General features: G+C 35.3%; 1 protein-coding gene across 7 annotated transcripts in view; it reads right to left on the minus strand.

Moving 5' to 3' along the window:
• Mtmr10 (myotubularin related protein 10) overlaps positions 1-20,672 on the minus strand; it is a 52,167-nt gene that overhangs the window by 10,744 nt on the left and 20,751 nt on the right. For 5 of the 7 annotated variants that reach the window (XM_048790389.1, XM_015493153.2, XM_048790391.1 and 2 more), the window contains 9 exons: positions 20,472-20,562; positions 13,872-14,046; positions 11,917-12,004; positions 11,746-11,834; positions 8,925-9,055; positions 7,755-7,824; positions 7,098-7,168; positions 1,573-1,742; positions 667-837 (listed from right to left, as the gene is read on the minus strand). In XM_048790389.1, the coding sequence (XP_048646346.1) occupies positions 667-837; positions 1,573-1,742; positions 7,098-7,168; positions 7,755-7,824; positions 8,925-9,055; positions 11,746-11,834; positions 11,917-12,004; positions 13,872-14,046; positions 20,472-20,562 (1,056 nt within the window). The remainder of the gene's footprint in view (positions 1-666; positions 838-1,572; positions 1,743-7,097; positions 7,169-7,754; positions 7,825-8,924; positions 9,056-11,745; positions 11,835-11,916; positions 12,005-13,871; positions 14,047-20,471; positions 20,563-20,672) is intronic. The other 2 variants (XM_048790393.1, XM_048790390.1) reach the window with 1 other exon arrangement.

Here is a 20,672-nt window from a genome sequence, read left to right on the forward strand (position 1 = left end):
ATGAATGTACCACAGTGAATCTCACCATCATGTACACCCATCAGACACTAATTTAAACAAACAAAGTAAAGAGCAGAAAGATCAGTTGGGTAGAGGAAAGAGAACGCAGAGTGGGGGAAATACTGGGGTACTGGGGACTGAATTAGAACAAATAATAATCCATGCTTTTATAATTATGTCAAAATGAATCCTATTGTCATATATAACTAAAAGGAACATATGAAATTTTTTAAAAAGTAATCATATTCTTTTTTTTTAAAGAGAGAGAGAGAGAATTTTTTTAATATTTATTTATTTTTTTAGTTTTTGGCAGACATTTGTTTGTATGTGGTGCTGAGGATCGAACCCGGGCCGCACGCATGCCAGGCGAGCGCGCTACCGCTTGAGCCACATCCCCAGCCCCAAAGTAATCATTTTCTTAAATTAGTTTATTATGAATTAGAGAAAACCCAAAATGTTCATTTATAAAAAATAATTTTCAAAAGCAATTTTAAAAAAGCAATTAAAAATAACTTTCTAGGGTTTTGTCTTTAATGCATTCAAAAATTTCAGCTTGAAAGAGTAATCTTTTAAAAACACGCTGTTAATTATAGTTCAATTACATTTCAAAGTTGTAAGTAACAAAAAGACAAAAAAACACATAGCTACAGCCACCATGTCACTTACTGTGCTTTGCTTCACCCGTTGGTGAGGAGAGTTGAACAGGAAGGTGCCAAACAGTGAAATCCGGGTACTGTCACAAAGCACTGCTAAGTAAGTCTCAGAAAACTCAAAGGCTGCCGGGTATTGTTCTAACAGTTGCCATGTCGCATCCAAGAAGAGCAAAAATAAGGGAGACTGGCAAATACAGACAATGAGATTATTTAATGGTGTTCACATTAATTTCCAAATTATTTCTGTTATTAAGGGATTATAAGAAAACAGCTAAGTCTAAAACATTTGGCTCCTACGTTCAGTCAAGACAGTGTGAACAGAACAAACATATCTATGTCAAACCTAAGAAATATGTTTGATCATGATAAACATCATGACCTTTATTTGCCTGTTAAGTATAAGCTAAAGTGGAAAAGCAAACTAATGAGCAGGTTGCCACTGCATGAATGGGGAAGAGCAAAATATGTGTTTAAGCATGTCTTGGAAACAGTTCTTTAGAACATAAAACACTCTACCAAATTCTATAACTAATTTTTTATTTCACCTTCTGGGCTCAGCATTCAGAAAACTTCCCCAAATTTCAGAAAACAGTTTGGTATCAGGCTCTAGGCCACATGGTATGCGGCCCAGGGCAGCGACTGCCAACATCTCTTATAATGTGTTCCCACGGGTTAAATACTCCTCTCTGAAACACCCTGTAAAAATTGACCCCACTGTCTGGCCCATAAGATACTGTAGGGCCTTCCACAGCCTAATTTTGGGTTCAAGGCAGCCACTACCCCACAGCTGTTACAAGGATGCCCCCGCCAAAAAAAACTCAAGTTCTTAACTCATGCACCTCATTTTAAGGAAATGTGACCTTCCAAAAGTGATTTTCACTTACATAGTTATTATAAGCTCTTATTAGACATTTGTTACCTCTTTTTCTGATCTCTTCAAATGGTTGCATCTGTCTAGGAACTGAAATCCTGCCATGACCCATTCCTTCTGTATCAGACTCTGAAATCCAGTAATTGTCCTAAAATATGGATCCAGCATCACTTGCACAAGAGAAGCTATAAGACAGCTTAAGTCTCTTCCCTCCTCCTCTGTCAATAAAATGGAAAGAAAATGATGACAACAAACAGAAATGGTGAAAGGAAGTAGAGATAAACTAGATAATTCAGTATTCTATGCAAAGGTTATCTTCAAAATAATCTACGTAGGAAAATTATACTGGATTCTAGCAAGTATAAAACACTGTAGACTTTTAGATAAATTAGTATTTTAAAATGGACCATAGAGCTAAATGTAAGAGCTAAAACTATCAAAATTCTATATAGGAGGAAACATAGAACAATGTTTAGATGGTTTTTTATATATGAATATTTGCCAAATAATAGCAGCTAACCCCTCAACATTCTTACATTTCAAGGGTTTACTGTAAAAAAATCCTCATAGAATCCATTCTACTACTGTCAAAAATATTAAGTATAATCCATTCTACTACTGTCAAAGATATTAAGTATAATGTAATCTTCCTACTACAACTCCACATGGTAATGACTCAGAGGTAAATGGGGAAGAAGGACTGTTCATTATTATTGGAAAAGGTAACAAATATTTCCTTCCTGTCTCATTTTCAGTGAGACTAGATTACCTTGATATTAAAGCCAGTCAAAGAAATGAGAAAATTATCAACCAAAATCCTTTATAATTACAGATGTAAAAATTACCAACAAAGTGTTAATAAATTACTCCAGAAATCCAAGGACTTATCCCAAAAATGGAAGGCTTGTTTAACATCTGCCAATCAAATTAATATATCCTATGAATAAAGGGCAACAATATGATCATTTCATTAGATGCAGGAAAAGCATCTGACATGATTCTACATTCATTCCTGATAAAAACTCTTAGCAAACTAGGAATAGAGGGAATTTCTTCAATCTGATCAAAAACCTATAATAGCAGTCTAATGGTAAAACCCTTGATGCTTTCCCCTATGATTGGGAATAAGATAAGGATGTCTGCTCTTGATACTTCTATAGTACTGTGTACTGGAAATTCTAGCCAGAGCAATTAGGCAAGAAAAAGAAATAAAAGGCACAAAAATCATGAAGGATATAAAAATTGTATTTGTCAACAAGATTCAATATATAAAAAATCCTAAGGAAGCTGCAAAGTAACTACTAGAACTAATATATGAATTCAATAAGATCACAAAAATTCTATACACAGTAACAATCTGAATACACAATAAACCTGAAAATGAAGTTAAGAAAACTATAATCACAGCCATTAAAAATACTTGAGACTTAATAAACAAAAGACTTATATAATAAAAATCAATAAAATATTGCTGACAAAATGAAAGAAGACCTAAATAAACACAGACATTTACCTTACAGATTGGCAGATTCAATATGATGGCATTCTTACTAAACTGATCTATAGGTTCAACACATTCCTATATCAACATCCCAGTAGAATTTTTTTTGTTTTTTTCTGAGCCTGAAAGTTATACAGAAATACAAAAAAAAAAAAAAAAAAACCAAGCCAAAACAATTTCAAAAGCAAAGTTGGAATACTCACGTCTCAATTTCAAAACTTACTATACAAGTATACAGTACTCAGTGTGGTACTGGTACTGGCAAAAGAAATGACAAAGATCAATAGAATAAAATAGAGTCCAAAAATAAACCCTTACTATTTATAGTCAATGATTTTTGATAAATGTGTGAAGGCAATTTAATAGAGATAGGACATTTTTTCAACAAATGGTGCTGGACATTTTAATATCCCCATATGTAAAAGAAATGAATTTACATTCTTCCCTCAGAACACATGCAAAAATTCATCCAAAATGAACCATATAGCTAAATGTAAGAGCTAAAACTATAAAAATTATATATAGGAGGAAACATAGAGAAAAAAATATCCATGACTTGCATTAGGAAAATAGTTGTTAGATATGACATCAAAAACATGATCCAAGAAGAAAAAAAAATGGATAAATAGTACTTCACCAAATTTTAAAATTAGTGCTTCAAAAGATATTAGGAAAATATTTAGAAAGTCATAGAGTAGGAGAAAATATTGTCAAAATCACAATACTACCAAAAGCACTATACAACAGATTTAAGGCAATTCCTATTAAGGTTTTGATATGTTCTTCATAGATATAGAAAAGGCATCATGAAATTAATTTGGAAAAATAGGAGGTCCTGAATAGCCAAAGCAATCTTCAGCAAGAATGATGCAGGAGGCATCACAAAAATGGCATGATACTGACACCAAAACAGACATGAAGACCAATGGCAAGAATAGAAGACAGAGACAAAGGCACCATAAACATACATTGGGGAAAAAGACAGCCTCTTCAGCAAATGATGCTGGGAAAACTGGAAATCCATATGTAATAGAAAGAAATGAGACCACTCTCACCCTGTACGAAACTCAACTCTAAGTGATCAAGGACCTAGGTATTAGACTTGAGACCCCATTCCTACTAGAAGAAAATGTAGGCCCAAATCTCCATCATGTCAACTTAGAAACTGAATTCCTCAACAAGACCACAAAAGTACAAGAAGTAAAATCAAGAATCAATAAATGGGATTGTATCAAAGTAAAAAGCTTCTTCACAAATAAAGTAAACAATCAAGAACATGGAGAGAACCTATAGAATGGGAGAAAATCTTTGCCACCTGCACCTCAAATAGAGCATTAATCTCCAGGATATATAAAGAACTCAAAAAACTTAATACCAACAAAACAAACAAACAAATAACCCAATCAATAAATGGGCAAAGAAACTGAACAGACACTTCACAGAAGAGGAATTATAAATAGTTAACAAATATTATGAAAAAATAATAAACATTGCAAGCAATTAAAAAAATGCAAATTAAAATTACATTAAGATTTCATCTCACTCCAGTCAGAATGGCAAATATCAAAAATATAATTAACAATAAATGTTGGCAGGGATGTGGGAGAAATTTCGTACATTGCTGGTGGGACTAAAAATTGGTGCAACGACTATGGAAAGCAGTATAGTGAAAACTTGGAATGGGAGTCTTATTAAGGAAGTTGGAGCCTAAACCCACATGATGAAGACTAGGGCCTACTTTTTCTTCTATTAGACGCAGAGTCTCTGGTCTAATTCCTAGGTCCTTGATCCACTTTGAGTTGAGTTTTGTGCATGGTGAGAGATAGGGGTTTAATTTCATTTTGTTGCATATGGGTTTCCAGTTTTCCCAGCACCATTTGTTGAAGATGCTATCTTTTCTCCACTGCATGTTTTTGGCACCTTTGTCTAATATAAGATAATTGTAATTATGTTGGTTTGTTTCTGTCTCCTCTACTCTGTACCATTGGTCTACCAGTATGTTTTGGTGCCAATACCATGCTGTTTTTGTTACTATTGCTCTGTAATATAGTTTAAGGTCTTGTATGGTGATGCCACTTGCTTCACTCTTCCTGCTAAGGACTGTGTAAGCTATTCTGCATCTTTTATTTTTCCAGATGAATTTCATGATTGCTTTTTCTATTTCTATGAGGAATGCTATTGGGATGTTGATCGGAATTGCATTAAATCTGTATAATGCTTTTGGTCATTTTGATAATATTAATTCTGCCTATCCAAGAGCAAGGTAGCAAGAATTAAAACCAAGAATCAATAAATGGAATGGAATCAAACTAAAAAGTTTCTTCTCAGCAAAAAAAACAATCTGTGAGGTAAACAGAGAGCCTACATCCCTGGAGCAAATTTTTACCCCTCACACATCAGATATAGTACTAATCTCTGGGGTATATAAAGAACTCAAAAAGCTAAGCATCAGAAAAAAAAATAAATAAATAACCCAATCAACAAATGGGCCAAGGACCTGAACAGATACTTCTCAGAAGAGGATATACAATCAATCAACAAATATATGAAAAAATATTCATCATTTCTAGCAATCAGAGAAATGAAAATCAAAACTACTCTAAGATATCATCTCACTCCAGTCAGAATGGCAGCTATTATGAAGATAAACAACAATAAGCATTGGCAAGGATGTGGGGAAAAAGGTACACTGATACATTGCTGGTGAGACTGCAAATTGGTGCAGCCAATATGGAAAGCAGTATGGAGATTCCTTGGAAAGCTGGGAATGGAACCACCATTTGACCCAGCTATCCTTCTCCTCAGTTTATACTCAAAAGACTTAAAAACAGCATACTACAGGGACAGAGCCACATCAATGTTTATAGCAGCACAATTCACAATAGCTAAACTGTGGAGCCAACCTAGATGCCCTTTAATGGATGAATGGATAAAAAAAATGTGGCATATATACACTATGGAATTTTACTCAGCAATAAAAGAGAATAAAATCATGGCATTTTCAGGTAAATGGATGGTGTTGGAGAAGATAAAGCTAAGTGAAGTTAGTCAATCCCCAAAAAACAAATGCCAAATGTTTTGTCTGAAATAAGGAGGCAGATTCATATTGGGGTAGGGAGGGGGAGCATGGGAAGAATAGATGAATCCTAGATAGGGCAGAGGGATGGGAGGGAAAGGGAGGTGGCAGGGGATTAGCAAGGATGGTAGAATGTGATGGACATCATTATCCAAAGAACATGTATGAAGACACAAATTGGTGTCAACATACTTTATATACAACCAGAGATATGAAAAATTGTACTGTATACATGTAATAAGAATTGTAATGCATTCCACTGTCATTTAAAATTTTTCTTAAAAAAATCATTTAAAAAAAAGAAAAAGAAAACTTGGAATGGAACCATCATTTGACCCAGCTATCCCACTCCTTGGTTTATATCCAAAGGACTTAAAATCAGCATATTATAGGGACGTGGCCACATCAATGTTCATGGAAGCTCAACACACAATAGGTAAACTATTGAATCAATCTAGGTGCCCTTAAATAAATGAATGGATAAAGAAAATGTGGTACATATACACAATGGAATATTACTCAGGCTTAAAGAATAATAAAATATGGCATTTTCCAGTAAATGGATGAAACTGTAAGCTATCATGCTAAGTGAAATAGCCAATCCCTTAAAAAACCAAAAGCTGAATGTTCTCTGTGATATGCTGATGCTAACTCACAATAGGCAGTGGGGAGGGAGGAGTGCAGGTTCACTGGATTGGACATGGGGTAGTGGGGGGGAGGGGCAATGGGAATGGGAAAGACAGTAGAATGTATTAGACATAACTTCCCTATGTTCATATATGAATACATGACACATCACATACAACCACAGGAATGGGAAGTTATACTCCATGTATGTGTGATGTATCAAAACACTGTCATGTATAACTAAAAAAGAAAAAAATTTTAAAAATCACATTAAAAAAAAGATAGCTAAAACTGATGTAATTTACTTGACTATGAACCATCAATCACCAAAGCTGGCTGGCATGGTGTTTCAGGAATTATTTAAATTACCTTGTAGTATTATAGAGAGATGTTTGCTTTCTAGCATATACACAAGTTCTGCTGAATGTTTAAGAAAAGCCCTGAAAAGAGAAAGGGAAAAATACTGTTAAATATCAACATTCCAGCACAAATATATTTTAAAAGTGCATGGAATCAAGCAAAACTCAACTTTCATTATATACATTTATATTCTCAATGTTTATGAATTTCTTTGGTATTTATATGATTCTTCAGAGTATATTTTATGATTTTTGTATTGGGAAAATCATTAACCCTTTATAAAAAGGAAGGGATTATTTATATAACATTCATGAGAAGGAGGTAGAGACCCAACTGTAACAGGGGCAGCACAAAGGAGCCTTGTGGCGATGGAATAGTTCTGTACCTTGACTATAGTAGTAGTTCTGTGAATCTATACATGTGACAAGATTGCACAGAAGTACATGTGTATGCACACCCCCCCACACACACAGAACATTCATAAACTGGTGAAATCAATGTTGATTTCATAGTTATCATTCTATATTTCAGTTATTTAACATGTTACTTCTGGGGGATGCAGGTGAAGAGTGCATAGTTCTCTCTATCCCTTTTGCACCTTCTGTGAATCTACAATTATTTCAAAATAAAATGTTAAAATAAAAAAGGAGGAAGAAGTTGGCAAACCTGACATATTCTAACCACCGAGTATTTTCTAGTGAAGACAGCCATTTCTCTTCAGTTTCTTCAAAAGGCTCTGTAATACATATGGCAGGTATATTTAAGTGTGTATACACATACACACAAACACATTTTTAGGCTTTTAAAAGTTATTTTTACATGATTGGTAATCAGAGTTAAGAGATACAACAGCATAGTTTCTAATACTAAAAGTTGGCTTTAAGAAAATATCATGCATTTTTACTTTAGTAAACATGTAAGACAGTTCTATTAAAAAGCAAAACAAAGCAGTCCCTAAATCCCTTTTACTCTTTGGCTCTTTCAGGGAAATATGAGTCTGACTTAACTCTCTCTCCTGAGAGTTTGTGATTCCCAGTCTTCCTGGTCAGCTCACACCTCTACTTAGGTACTCCAGAACTGTGCAAATAGCTGTCCAGGCCCCACCCCACAGCTTCCTTACTGCAGAGTTCTGTCCTCCCCTGCTGTCTTTCTCTGTACATGGAGCTGGGGGCTGACCAGTGTAGGCATGAGAGGGTACCTTTACTGCCCCACCCAGGGTGTGGATAATCATTCAAGGTACTGTGTTTTTAAAATACCTTGCCCCTGAAAAGCTCTCCTTGGAGGCCAGTGCCCACACACATTCCAGACCTACTACAAGACCACCTCTCCTGATTCTCAGGCGATACAGGGGCTCTCTCAAGGAGGAACCGTTTTTGCTAAATATACCTTAATGTGACTTCCTCAGGGCACCCGCTAACTGCTTAAGAGTTTGCTCAAACAGAGATTAGAACTCTGAGGCCATACTTACAATATGGCTTTAATGGAGACCCATATCAAGTCATTATATGTAACTATATGCATTAAAATCTGTAAGGTAATACAGTGCTCTACTTAGCAAATGCTTTTGTAAAGATATTCTATTATAACTTTCATGATTTGGAGGAGATTTAAAAGGTTCATTTTTTTTCTCTCCAAAATAGAAAGCAGTGTAAAACTTCATTTTCTGGGGGTTGGCAGTCTCATACAATAAAATGTAAATTGAAAAAAATACAGTCTTCTTAAATATACCTATTTCTATGTTTTTAAGAAACATCACCTCTCCTGACAGTTCTCATATAATTCTTCATCCCTCTAGTCATTATATTACATCTATAGACAAAATAAAAAGGAAATTACCATTAACGCATAGTTGCTTAAGTTTTACAAATGCCGCCTGTATTTCTTGAATATTAGGCAAGATCTTATCCAAATCTGATTTGTAAACATCACTTCTTTGTGGATGACTTTTAGTTATTGCATTACAAATCCTAATAAAGACAAATTCTTTAGTTAATAATCAGTAATTTCTTTGACTTGTATTATTGAGTACTTTAAATCAAAGCATTATCCTAATAGCTGGAAATAGAGATATAAACAAGATGGGCTAGGTCTCTACCCTCGCGGAGATAACATTCTGGTTGATGGTAAGATAAATAATGGAAAAATAACAGGCTATGGTTAATGCTCTGGAAGATGTAATCAAGTAACTACAGACTATGTTATACAGTCAGCAAAAGGTTCCTCTGTGAAAATGATACTGAAGTTGAACTCTCATGATGAGTGACACAAAAATCTAGGGGAAAGTACTGTAGGCAGAAGGATAGTGCAAAGGCCCTGTGGAGGAAAACAAGTGTATCTGTTATAGAAACCTTTCTTCTGAGGGAAAAAAATGTGCAGATGATTGGACAACAAAGAGAATCTGTACTATTTATAAAGAATAGGATTGCTAAAAAACCCAGGGTACTAAAATAAATACTTAGTCTAAGAAATTAAATAATTAAAATGGTCACTGCTTATAAGGTTTTCTAATTAACTCTCATCCAGTAGTGCTGCAATCTTTCTTTTAATGGCAAAATTCCTAACTGAGCATTTAAATAGTACATGTTAGTGAAAATAAAACTTGAAGTATATATAACAGAAGGGTCAGTGAATTCTAATAGGATAAATATAAAAGTAAAATCCATCTAACAGGATTAAGATAAAGTTAAAATAAGGATTAATGTGAATGGTTGTACTTTTTTTTTTAGAAAACTTAAGGGTCATTTCAAGATAACTTGACAGCTACTTGCTTTGGCAAATGTGACTTTCAACTTTTGACTGTTGAAAAAACCCTAAGATCAGGCTGTTCCAAAAACAAACTGTGACATTTGGATGTTCTATAAGTCTGTTTTCTAAGATCTGTTCATTTTTTCCTCATTTACTCAACAAGAAATTTAATAAATATTAGGAGCTTTCTTGGGATAACTATATAATGGTACATAACACAGACACATTCACCATGGGGTCTACAGTCTAGTGAGAAAGAGATCAGGAATCAAACTGTAATACACAACTCGTAGTATGACAGAATCAAGTGTGATGAAAAAAGGTTCAAGGGCTCTAGAACACGCAGAACTGAGTCCTGATCTCATCTTGGACATGGAGAAGGTTTATCTTTTTTTAAAAAAATTTAAATTTGTTTTAATTAGTTACACATGACAGTAGAATGTATTTATGCACTTTGATATACATAGATGAAATACAATTTTTCATTTTCTGAGTGTACGTTACAGAATCATATCGGTCATGTAGTTACATATATACATACAGTAATAATGTCTGTTTCGTTCTACTATTTTTCCTATTCCCACATCCCCTTCCCTCCCTTCCCCTCCCATCACTTTCCTCTACCTAATATAAGATAATGCTATTCTCCCCTAGTGTGCCCCCCGCACCCCGCTGCCTACTTATGAATTAGCATCCGCATATTAGAGAACACAGTCTTTGGTTTTGTGGGATTGGAGAAGGTTTATCTTAAGGAGGAGAATCTGAACTGAGAAAGAAGGAGCAAGTACCAAGTGGATGGAGTGAAGTATACTCACAGAAAAGCATAAAGAAGGTGGCACAGGAAGAAGGAAGAGCAATGGAAAATGTCAGGAAAGCAAAAAGACTAGGATACATCCAGGTAGCTAGAGCCCTGGAGGAGAGGGGACCCAGAAGGAAGAAATCATAGATAAGGCAAATGGATAGGGCAAAGCTACATAGAAGCACATGGGCTTATAAGATTTCTGAAAAGTGAAGTGACAAAATCTGATGAGGGACTGGAGATGGGGAAGGAAAGGAAAGAGGAAGACATTAAGGCTAATCCCTCAGTTTCTGAGAGCAGGCTGGGGGAGGCATGATGGCCATATTGTTGAGTCTGGTTTTTGGACATAATGAGTTTAAAGGGCCTTAGAGATCTCCATATGAAAGATGTCAAATTAGACTGGAGATATAAATATGGTGATCATTAAAGCCACAACCTGAGTGATCTTCATTAGGAAGGGAACATAGAGTATGAGGAGGAAGTGGCCTTAGATTCTATATGATGTCTAGAGAAGGAAAAGGATGGGCCTGCAGAGGACACAGAGTGGTGGTCAGGAAAGGGGCAGTGGGACAGTGGAAAGCAGCAGCAGTTGAGAATGTAAGGGCATTATAGTGAGAATTATTAAGAATGTGCCCACTGCAATGAGGATATCTGAGAAACGCCTTCTACTTCAGTGATACAGAGGTTACTGCTCACTAGCAGACGCTGCCAAACTTGTTTTAAAATATTTCCAAAAGCTTCAAAACCACTGTCTTAGGTATCATGACGCCACAGACCTAAAGAAAACACACTGCACCATAAGAAAAGTTTGATTTATTCTGAACTGTGTCAACTGGAAATCAAGTACTCTGAAAGTTGTTAAAGGCAATATTATTGCAAAATGCCAATGAAATAAGGTACAAAGGTGTTTTATAAACCAAAGAATTAAATTATATTGACTATAACTTTTAATTTTAATATATTCATATTTTTTACAAAATGGCAATTCTTATATAGAATATATGATGGTAACTAATAAGACCATGCCAACTATTTGCAATTAGTAAGAGACTTACTAAACCTATTTATGACAAGTAAAACTTCCTAAAATGTCAAAGATCAATTGTCAATTACCTCTGGTCAATTTTCCTCTGCTGCAACACATCTTTGATAAGGGCCATTCGCACAAGAGCACTGCCATTTGAGTGGCTCCAACACCAGAGCTACAAGAGAGACAGAATCTGTACTTCACTGGGTAGAAACAATGGATATCAGCATCAATCAAATCCAACAGAAAGCACTTACTGGCATCCTTCTTCCAACAAAAGAATGGGAAAAGATTTTCAGATCTTGGTCTGCTAAAGAACTTGGCACTACAAAGTATTCTGGAAGGCTGGAGAGGAAAGAAAAAAAAAAAGAGAGAGAGAGATCATACATGAGTCCTGTACTCAAAGACAGAACAACGGACTGTGGAGAACTCATCTATAATTAAACAAATTTATCCCTACTTAATGTGTATTCCACTTAATAGCCACGTTGGTGAGGGGCACTAATGATCCTGCACTTCTCAGTCTGTAATTTGTGATGTGGTCAATTCTCACAAATTTAAAATTTACAGCATGAGAAAAATTCTTTAAAATGAAATATTTTCCAGAAGACTAATCAAACACACGCTAGACTACTAATCAAACATGCACTCTCTTGAAAGGCTATGGGTAAGAAAATGCCAGGTGAACAAAACAAACCCCATAAATCTACCAAGAATTTTTAGCTACTGTTCTCTTATTTTCATCGTCTATCCTATTCATCCCTTTAAAGCATCTTCAGACTCTAGGATACAGACCAAACAACAATTACTAGTGGGTGTGCTCACTGCAACCTCAAAAAAAACAACAACAACAACAAAAAAAAACTCCTTTTTTCCTTCATTCTGCCTGGAAGGTGGACAGAAGCAGGTTATTTAGGCCCTATAATATGCTTCTTACATGTATACCAGGACAGAATGGCCACACAGGTCAAATTCAAGAGGAAGTGGAAGACAACAGCTACATGCCCCAACATACATTCCCCAGATCTGTATACTTAAAAGTTCCCAAAGTTCCCAGTACTGGATCAACCAGTAATAACAGGGTAGCACATGTTAAGGTAATTATGTGAATGAACCACTGAGGATATCAATGATCTTAAAACATTCCAAAACTTTCACCAGTACTAAATGATATTAGACAAATAAAAAAAAAAATTCCTGGCCACTTATGAAGGATTCCTAGCTCACTATTCTAAAAAGCTGTAAGTAAAGGAGAAAAAGTAAAGATGTACACTGCTTTTCTTGTATGAACTGTATTTAGGGTATTATAGAGCTGCTGGGAAAAAAAAATCTGATAGAAAACCAAAAGATGACAGAATTAGAATATGACTAATATTAATCCTTAATAAAATGATGGATTAGGTAATCATCCTCACTCTTAGTGAAAACTATTTTTGCAGCTAAAACCCTGATATAAAAAAGGTAAATCTGCACTGGATGAAGCAGGCTGACAGCTCTACAGCCTACTGGTCAGTGAGCACTACAAATGTATGGGGGTGGAGAGTACACAGACAGACACAGAAAGAGAAAGACAAAGTGAGACAGCCTGAGAAAGACAGAAACACACAGACACACCAAATGACTGGCTGGAGACTGGACTTAATATACCAGGAGGCACAGAGTACCATCTAATGAAACATTCTTGTCAAAAATACTAAAACTGGATCCAATTGCAACTCTAGAGCTAATGTTTTACAGGAAATACAAGAGGTAGAGGATATCACAAGGAAAAAACAAGCAATATCTAGAATGGAAAATTCTACAGAACAAATGACCTGGCTTTGTTTGCAAATAAGTGCTAAGTATAAAGGAGGTAGGAGAAGACCATTTACATTAAAAAGGCTAAGAAATATATGAAGCAAATTCAGCATAAACGTCTTTGGACTTTGATGTGAACAAACCAACTTTAAAAGATGATTACAAAATAAAATACAAACAAGCACTGATCAAATTATTCTTGACAATAAGGAGTAAATGTCAACTTCTTTCAAAGGATATTGGTACTACAAAATGTAAAAATGCCCTTATCTTTAAAATAATATATCTGTTAAAACATTATTTAAAAATATTCTTTTAACCATAACCTGAAAGTTATCAAAGGCAGCAGAATTTTATTATTCCTCTCAGAAAAGTCACTTCTAGTTATATACAATATTGTTAAAATTGGACTTACCAAGTAGATATCATGTAACCCTCATTAATAGAACAAACTCTCCACCCAGAAGCACCAGTCCTTTTGATTTCTCTGTCCCAATCAGAGTAAGTTTCAAATAGTGGAGTTCTCTGGCCACTAGCTCCACTCCCTCCTCCTCCTCCACATCCTGAGGGTATTCCATTAATTTTGTTAGCTGCAGGAAAAGCAATATTATTAATTTTTTAAAAATAATTTATTTTTTAGTTGTAATTGGACAGGAAACCTTTATTTTATTTATTTATTTGTATGTGGTGCTGAGGACTGAACCCATGCTAGGTGAGTGTTCTACTGCTGAGCCGCAACCCCCAGCCCCAATATTATTAATTTTAACAGTTACATTTTGGCCACATTTGTTCTTCTCTTTCTGTGCCTCCTGCCACATCCATGCTCTGATGTGGTACCTCATCCCTGCTTTATCTTTCAATATTCCAAGAACAGTCTTACCTTTTCCATTTAAAATTAACTAGTCTCATCCTTATCCAACTCTTTCCCCATTCCTTAAATGTCTTTGATTTTATTTCTACTGGCTCTATCTCCTCTGTCTTCAAACACAAACAGGTCAGCTTGTTTCCTAAACTAGTTTAATTTGATTGCACAGGTTCCACTCTAGTTACTATGCCACATATTTTTCTTCCTTCCTTTTACTGACCACCTTCTGACATGACGAAGAATGCCTGCTGCCCATATTTCCTCTCCATATATTTTATCCTTATATTCCAATTGTCTTCCATCATTATCATTCTAGAAAAACTATTCCTGACCACCCTCTGCCTGCCCATTTTTTCCTAACCCAAATCATGTGGTAAGCCCAAGATATTTGCTTATTTTCTCCACATATTTTGCCTGAAAAAATGAACCATTATTTCTGTTCTCAAGCCCTCCTAATCTTTCCTTTTTCTAATACCAACTTCTCATCTATCTACTCATTAGAAAATTCTTAGTATCCTGCATTTACTCCATTTGCCTTTGAAAAGCTCACAAAGTTGTTTATACTGCACTAGAGTGCTGGTCCCATATGGAGATTTCAGCTGGTATGTATGTGGGGGGCGGGCAGGCTTGAATTAGCAAGATGCCTTCCCTAAAAAAAGAGTACAGTCACAGCTGGGAGCACCTGCAAAGTGGCTAGATAAAAAGAAGCTGCCTCAATATTAAGGCAGATCTGCTCTGGGGTGACATATGCTACAATTCTTCCTGGCCCAGTGTCTTGATGCCACAGGCTGCCAACTGTGTCAAGTTGCCAGGCTGACACCTGATTGGATATTCTGTACTTGAATCCACCAGTGGCTTAACACAAGACATAATGCCCTGAAAAGATGCTTAGCCTCTTGCCCAGAACTTTCAATCATGCTCATTTTCCGGTAGAATCAAGCAAACCTAAATGGCTTCTCTTGAATTCAAAGAGCCTTATATAATGGTTTATTTACCATTATTCCCAAGTCCCATACTTCCCTGTAGACACACAAAAAACTCTCCCACGAACATGCCTTGCCCATTTCTACTGATTATTTATTAACTCCTGGTATAAGTCAGGTATTTTCTGAGAACCTATAATGTACCAAAGCCTGAGAGCAGAAAGATAAATATAAAGATAAAGATAAGTGCTTTCTACTTTGAAAGTACTAAAAAGACAGTAGGGAGTTAAGTGTAATAATCACAGTGCACTGGATGTCTAAGTACAGTGAGGATACAGAAGAGGAAGCCCCAACTCTTCTGAGGAAAGCTGGGCCAAGAAAGGCTTCATGACTTGACCACACTTAAAATAGAGTCCTCAGGAATGAATCATAAGTCTCCAGGTGGCTGGTAAGGAGGCATGCTGGGCAGAGAAGAACATTTAAAAAGCACAGTACAATTGTAAAACATCAAGTAATTAAATTCAGCTAGAACGTAAGGGATGCAAGAGGTGGTAGAAGGCAGGATAGAAGATTAGATAAGGCCTAGACTCCAGATCTGTGTTGCCTCAAAGTGTAACCACTAGCAAGCCACATGTGTCCATTTAAATTTAAATTGAAATGAAAATGAAATAATAATTTTAAAAAGCCAGTCCTTCAGTTGCACTAACCACATTTCAAGTGCTTAAAAACATATTTGGCTAGTGGTTATCCCAGTAGACAGTGCAGGAGGGACACTTGTTTTGTTTTTGTAACAGGGATTGAACCCACGGGCACTTAAAAACTGAGACACACTCCCAGCCTTTTTTATTGAGACAGGGTTTCTCTAAGTTGTTTAGAGCCTTGCTAACTTGCTGAGGCTGGCTTTGAACTTACAATCCTCCTGCTTCAGCCTCTCATGTTGCTAGGACTACAGTGTGTGCCACCGCACTTGGCTGACCATGCAAAGTTTTATTTGTCACATTAGGAATTCTGCACTTTATCGTTCATATGGCATTGGAATTAACTCAGTTGATTCTGATTTTGTCAGTGTGTTAAGAATCAATGTGTTAATAAGCCTATATCATCACATTCACACTATCTCAGCATTTTCTCTGGGTAATACAACAACTAGAAATGTGCTGGGTGACTTGGGAGTTGTCAGCTCTCCAGAACACAAAGTCTGCATTGACTTTTCAGGTAATTCTGAAGCTATACAGTGTTCCAGAGCACCAAAACACAGAATGCTATTCAACATTAGAAAATCTAAGCAATTTATCATATGACTAAAGGGGGAAAATCGATTCATTCAGTAAACCATTTGACAGAGTCTGACACATATGTGATTTAAAAAAAAAAAAAAAGCCTTCATCAAATGAAATGAAAATTTAAAATTTTAAATGAAAATTTTCTAGACTTGATAAAGGGTATTTATCAAAAATACCTTGCAAATAGCATTATCATTAAAACCAAAGACAAAAACAATGCCTGCTAGCATTACTGCTATTCAACATTGTACCACAGGTCCTGGACACACAATGGGATAACTATACCATCAAAAAGGAAGCGTAACAAACACACTAAAGATTTTGGAACAGGTATGTGAATTTGTGAACAGTTTGGTAGTATGCCACTAGCTAAGGGTCTAAAACTGAATAATTTTTAGTGTTTTGAGTTACAGACTTTAATAATTAAGGTGAAAATGTGCTATTATTTCTCTGGCCAAATTTAGCCACCAGATTTATCCAAGAACAGACTGATTTTGCTGAACATAAAGTGAAAGCATATATAGGATCCTGTGTTGTTTGTTATTTTAAATGTTTCTCATGTTCAAATCCTGTATATTTCTCAACAGTTGGGACTAGACCTTTATACATTCTATATTTTCTTCAATGAGAATTCACTATTGATTGGGTAGCAGATTCTCAATGTGGTTTTATAGTCTGGAAATTCTAATGCTGCCCAGAAAGCTCCTAAAGCCTAATGCCAGTGGCCTACTCCATGTGGGGCACCCTGAGGGGCTGGAGCATCAAACTGGCAAAGTGGGTCATCTCAGGAGACCTGGCTTCTCTGACAATTACCTGACTGAAATTTTATGACACAGCTCCTCAGCAGAATAAAAGCGAAACTAGTTACTAAATGCTTCTGGCCTTGGCCATCTTCTGTGATATACTTCAGAAGTCTAATCCTAGACTGTTGAGATTATTTTAAGGAACTTCTACTTAATTGATCCTACTGACACTTAAAACAGCCTAAAGCAAATATCAAGGAAAGATATTAAAAATGGTCAACATGTGAAAAGAAAGCCTATAATTTTGATCGTAAGGCAGAAATTAGAAGTAAAAAACAACGGTGAAGAAGATATAAAGAGAATTGTGATCATTAATAACTTCAAAATAGGTGAGTTAACAAAATGGTTCTTAACCTGCACATTCTATGGGCCTGTGCCACAGTCAACATAGCTGTATTTCTAAAGACTCTTCCAGTGATTTTGATGCACGTGGCTAGTTAAGAACTACCAATATTCAAGTGATTAGAGCATTAGTCACAATCATTTAGAGCTATATTGAGACCCTTTAGAGAACTGACAAGTGACAACTGTGGAAAATTCCTACACTGTTTGACATGGATTGTGTACATAGTTTTCAAATAAGCACTTAAAAAATCTAATATCAAGATTTGTGTTACTTTTTAGTAATATAAAGTTAACAATGTTCACTGAAAAGTCATATATTCTGATGTGAAGCTACATTATACTTTCAGATTACATCACACAGCATTTATAAGCATGTCTGTTATGACCTGGAGTTGCTGATGCTGAGCCTACAGACAACTTCATGAGGTTTTCAATTTTTTAGTCCAGAAGCATAATCTGACATCTTATCAATTTAATAACAAAGATGAATCTGTACTTTTGACATTATTTGCCCAATAATAATCTGACTGAGGAATACAGAATCCTCATAGTTTCTTTGAAGTTAAAAGAGAAAAACAGAATTATTATTGTTTGTGAGAAATGTCTGGAAGCCTGTAGGAGCAACACATCTTCCTGTACAGAACTGGTTTTTACTAATGTGATACTGGGTCTGAAAGAATACCTCAGAATGCTTAAGGCCAGCTAAGGGATTCTTTTCCTAGATAACTGCAGGGGACATCTTCCAACTTTGAATCTTAATTGTGCAAACAGCTTTATCACCTACCTGCCTGCAAAAAGGACTTCTTTAATCCAGCCAATGAATCAAGGTGCCATCCAGAAGTTCAAGAGTGGATTATTGGGCATCTTTCACTCTCAAATTAATGAATTCTGACTGTAGTGTGTGGAAATTTCAGGCTTCTTTTGATCTTAAAGATGCAGTTTATGCTTCTGTAATAGCATGGAAGGATATTAACAGATGGTACCCTACGAAGATACTGAACAAAACTTTGGCCAGTGTTGTTTATGAAGTACTTGCTGAAGAAGAAGGAATCCAAAGGATGTAATAACAAAAAGTGTTCCTGAATATTTTAAGTATTAATCATCAAATTTTATCAAGTTATATAAAGAAATGAGAAGAACTGATTGGCAGAAAATCTAGGAATAAAAGAGTTATGAATCGATAAACTATTTAAAGTATAATAAACCAGAGATGCCCACAAGGAATGAACAAAGGAAAATGTGAAAAGTGGTAAAGCAGGCATCAGGTTTCCAACTGTATAATGAAGCTGACTGTATTTACTGAGCCCAAGTAATTATATTCTTGCAGAAATCATGGATCTGTACATGAAACTAAATCACTGCTGTCAGAAAAGTAGCATGAAGAACTGGGCTATATTAAAAACAAACTGAACTAGGAAATTGAAGACTATCTCCTACAACCCTGTACCTCTTGAAACTTTCATTTCAGCTACTCTCTTGCAACTCTATATGAGGATCTAATTGAAGATAACCTTGATGATCACCGTTCTGTAGCCTGATGATGATCCAAAGAAACAGTTACATGACTAATGGTACAGGCTCTATACTGCTTTATTTTTAAGCAATAAGTGAATTTACTTTTTATTAATACAAACTTAAAAAAACTGTGTTGCTCAAGCCTAAGCTATAATTAATATACATTTTAATAAGAAAAGTTAAATATTTTTGTTATTCAATTTCTATACAGTCCAGGATAAAAGCTGTTCTGTGCACATTATTTTCATACATCATCTCTAGTGTTGATTAGTATCTTTTAAAGTAATGAAAGTGTAGTTATACCATATGCATTTGTGGACACTGTGTACTTATACTACATTTTAATGTATTTACAATATAGTGATACTGGAATACTTTAATTATACAGGTTATTTCAATGATATATTTTAATGTAATACATATATAATTCCAGTACAATTAATAATCTGTTAGCCCCAGGCTATGCTGGCGTGAATGGATCCTTCACTATAAATACACAATTGGTTTATTTTTCTTCCTTAGACAGTGAGAGAACACATGATTCAGTCAGCAAGTTGATGTGCAAGTTGCTAATAAACAAGGGGGCTAATAGGAAACATGGACTCTTTTCTCTATCCTTTTATGAATTTTAAAACATGGTTGATTAAAAATTACATGGCATATAAACAGGATGTACAGAATTACATGATCATCTAGAACTTTCCTTGGTGATATCATGGCTGACACAAAAATATGGTCAAAACTATTTTACTGTCACAAAACTGCCTAGAAGCTACCTGTATTTTTAGCAAAATGCTCATTTTCCTCTCTGCAATTTTATTCATAAATATAAAATCAGTATTTTGACAATCTTAATGAACTCCCCTTCAAAACTTCAAAAGTTTTGAAGCATTTCAAATTTTGCATAAAATCACACATTGCCAGAAGAGTTTATATGCTTTCAACTCTTTTTAAAGTTAAGATTACTTTGACTCAAACTACCAATTAAAAAGGGTAGAGGATATATTCTTCACTGTAAAATATAAGCCAGTGACTGGAGGTAAAATATATGACTTTTATGAGCCCATATTTTCAGCTGTTTACAAGTTTTTCCAGGTTTTTTTCAAGGAAAAAATATGGCATATGTTGGCTTTTGCAGTATATAGTGCTTACTTTTCTAACAATTATGAAGCTAATAATTCTACAGTTGTTAAAGCCCATGTTCATGGAGGCTTCTGATAAACATAAGAATAAAATTTACACATGTAAAGTTAGTCACAAATTTAATATTTTCATATTTACCTGAATTGTGGTATTTTTTCCCAACATATTCAAATGCAAAGAGTAGCTGGAGGTCTGTTGGCTGGGAATAATGAGCTATTGCAAGGCATACCTAGGAAAAATTCTACATTTAGAATTTGATTTTAACACACTTAGTTAAATGAAATGTACAATAAGGCCTTGGTCACTGGGAGCATCATCCTGGGGCAATGACTACAGTAC

Source organism: Marmota marmota, unplaced genomic scaffold, assembly GCF_001458135.2.
Source record: "Marmota marmota marmota unplaced genomic scaffold, marMar, whole genome shotgun sequence".
Classification (NCBI taxonomy): Eukaryota; Metazoa; Chordata; class Mammalia; order Rodentia; family Sciuridae; genus Marmota; species Marmota marmota.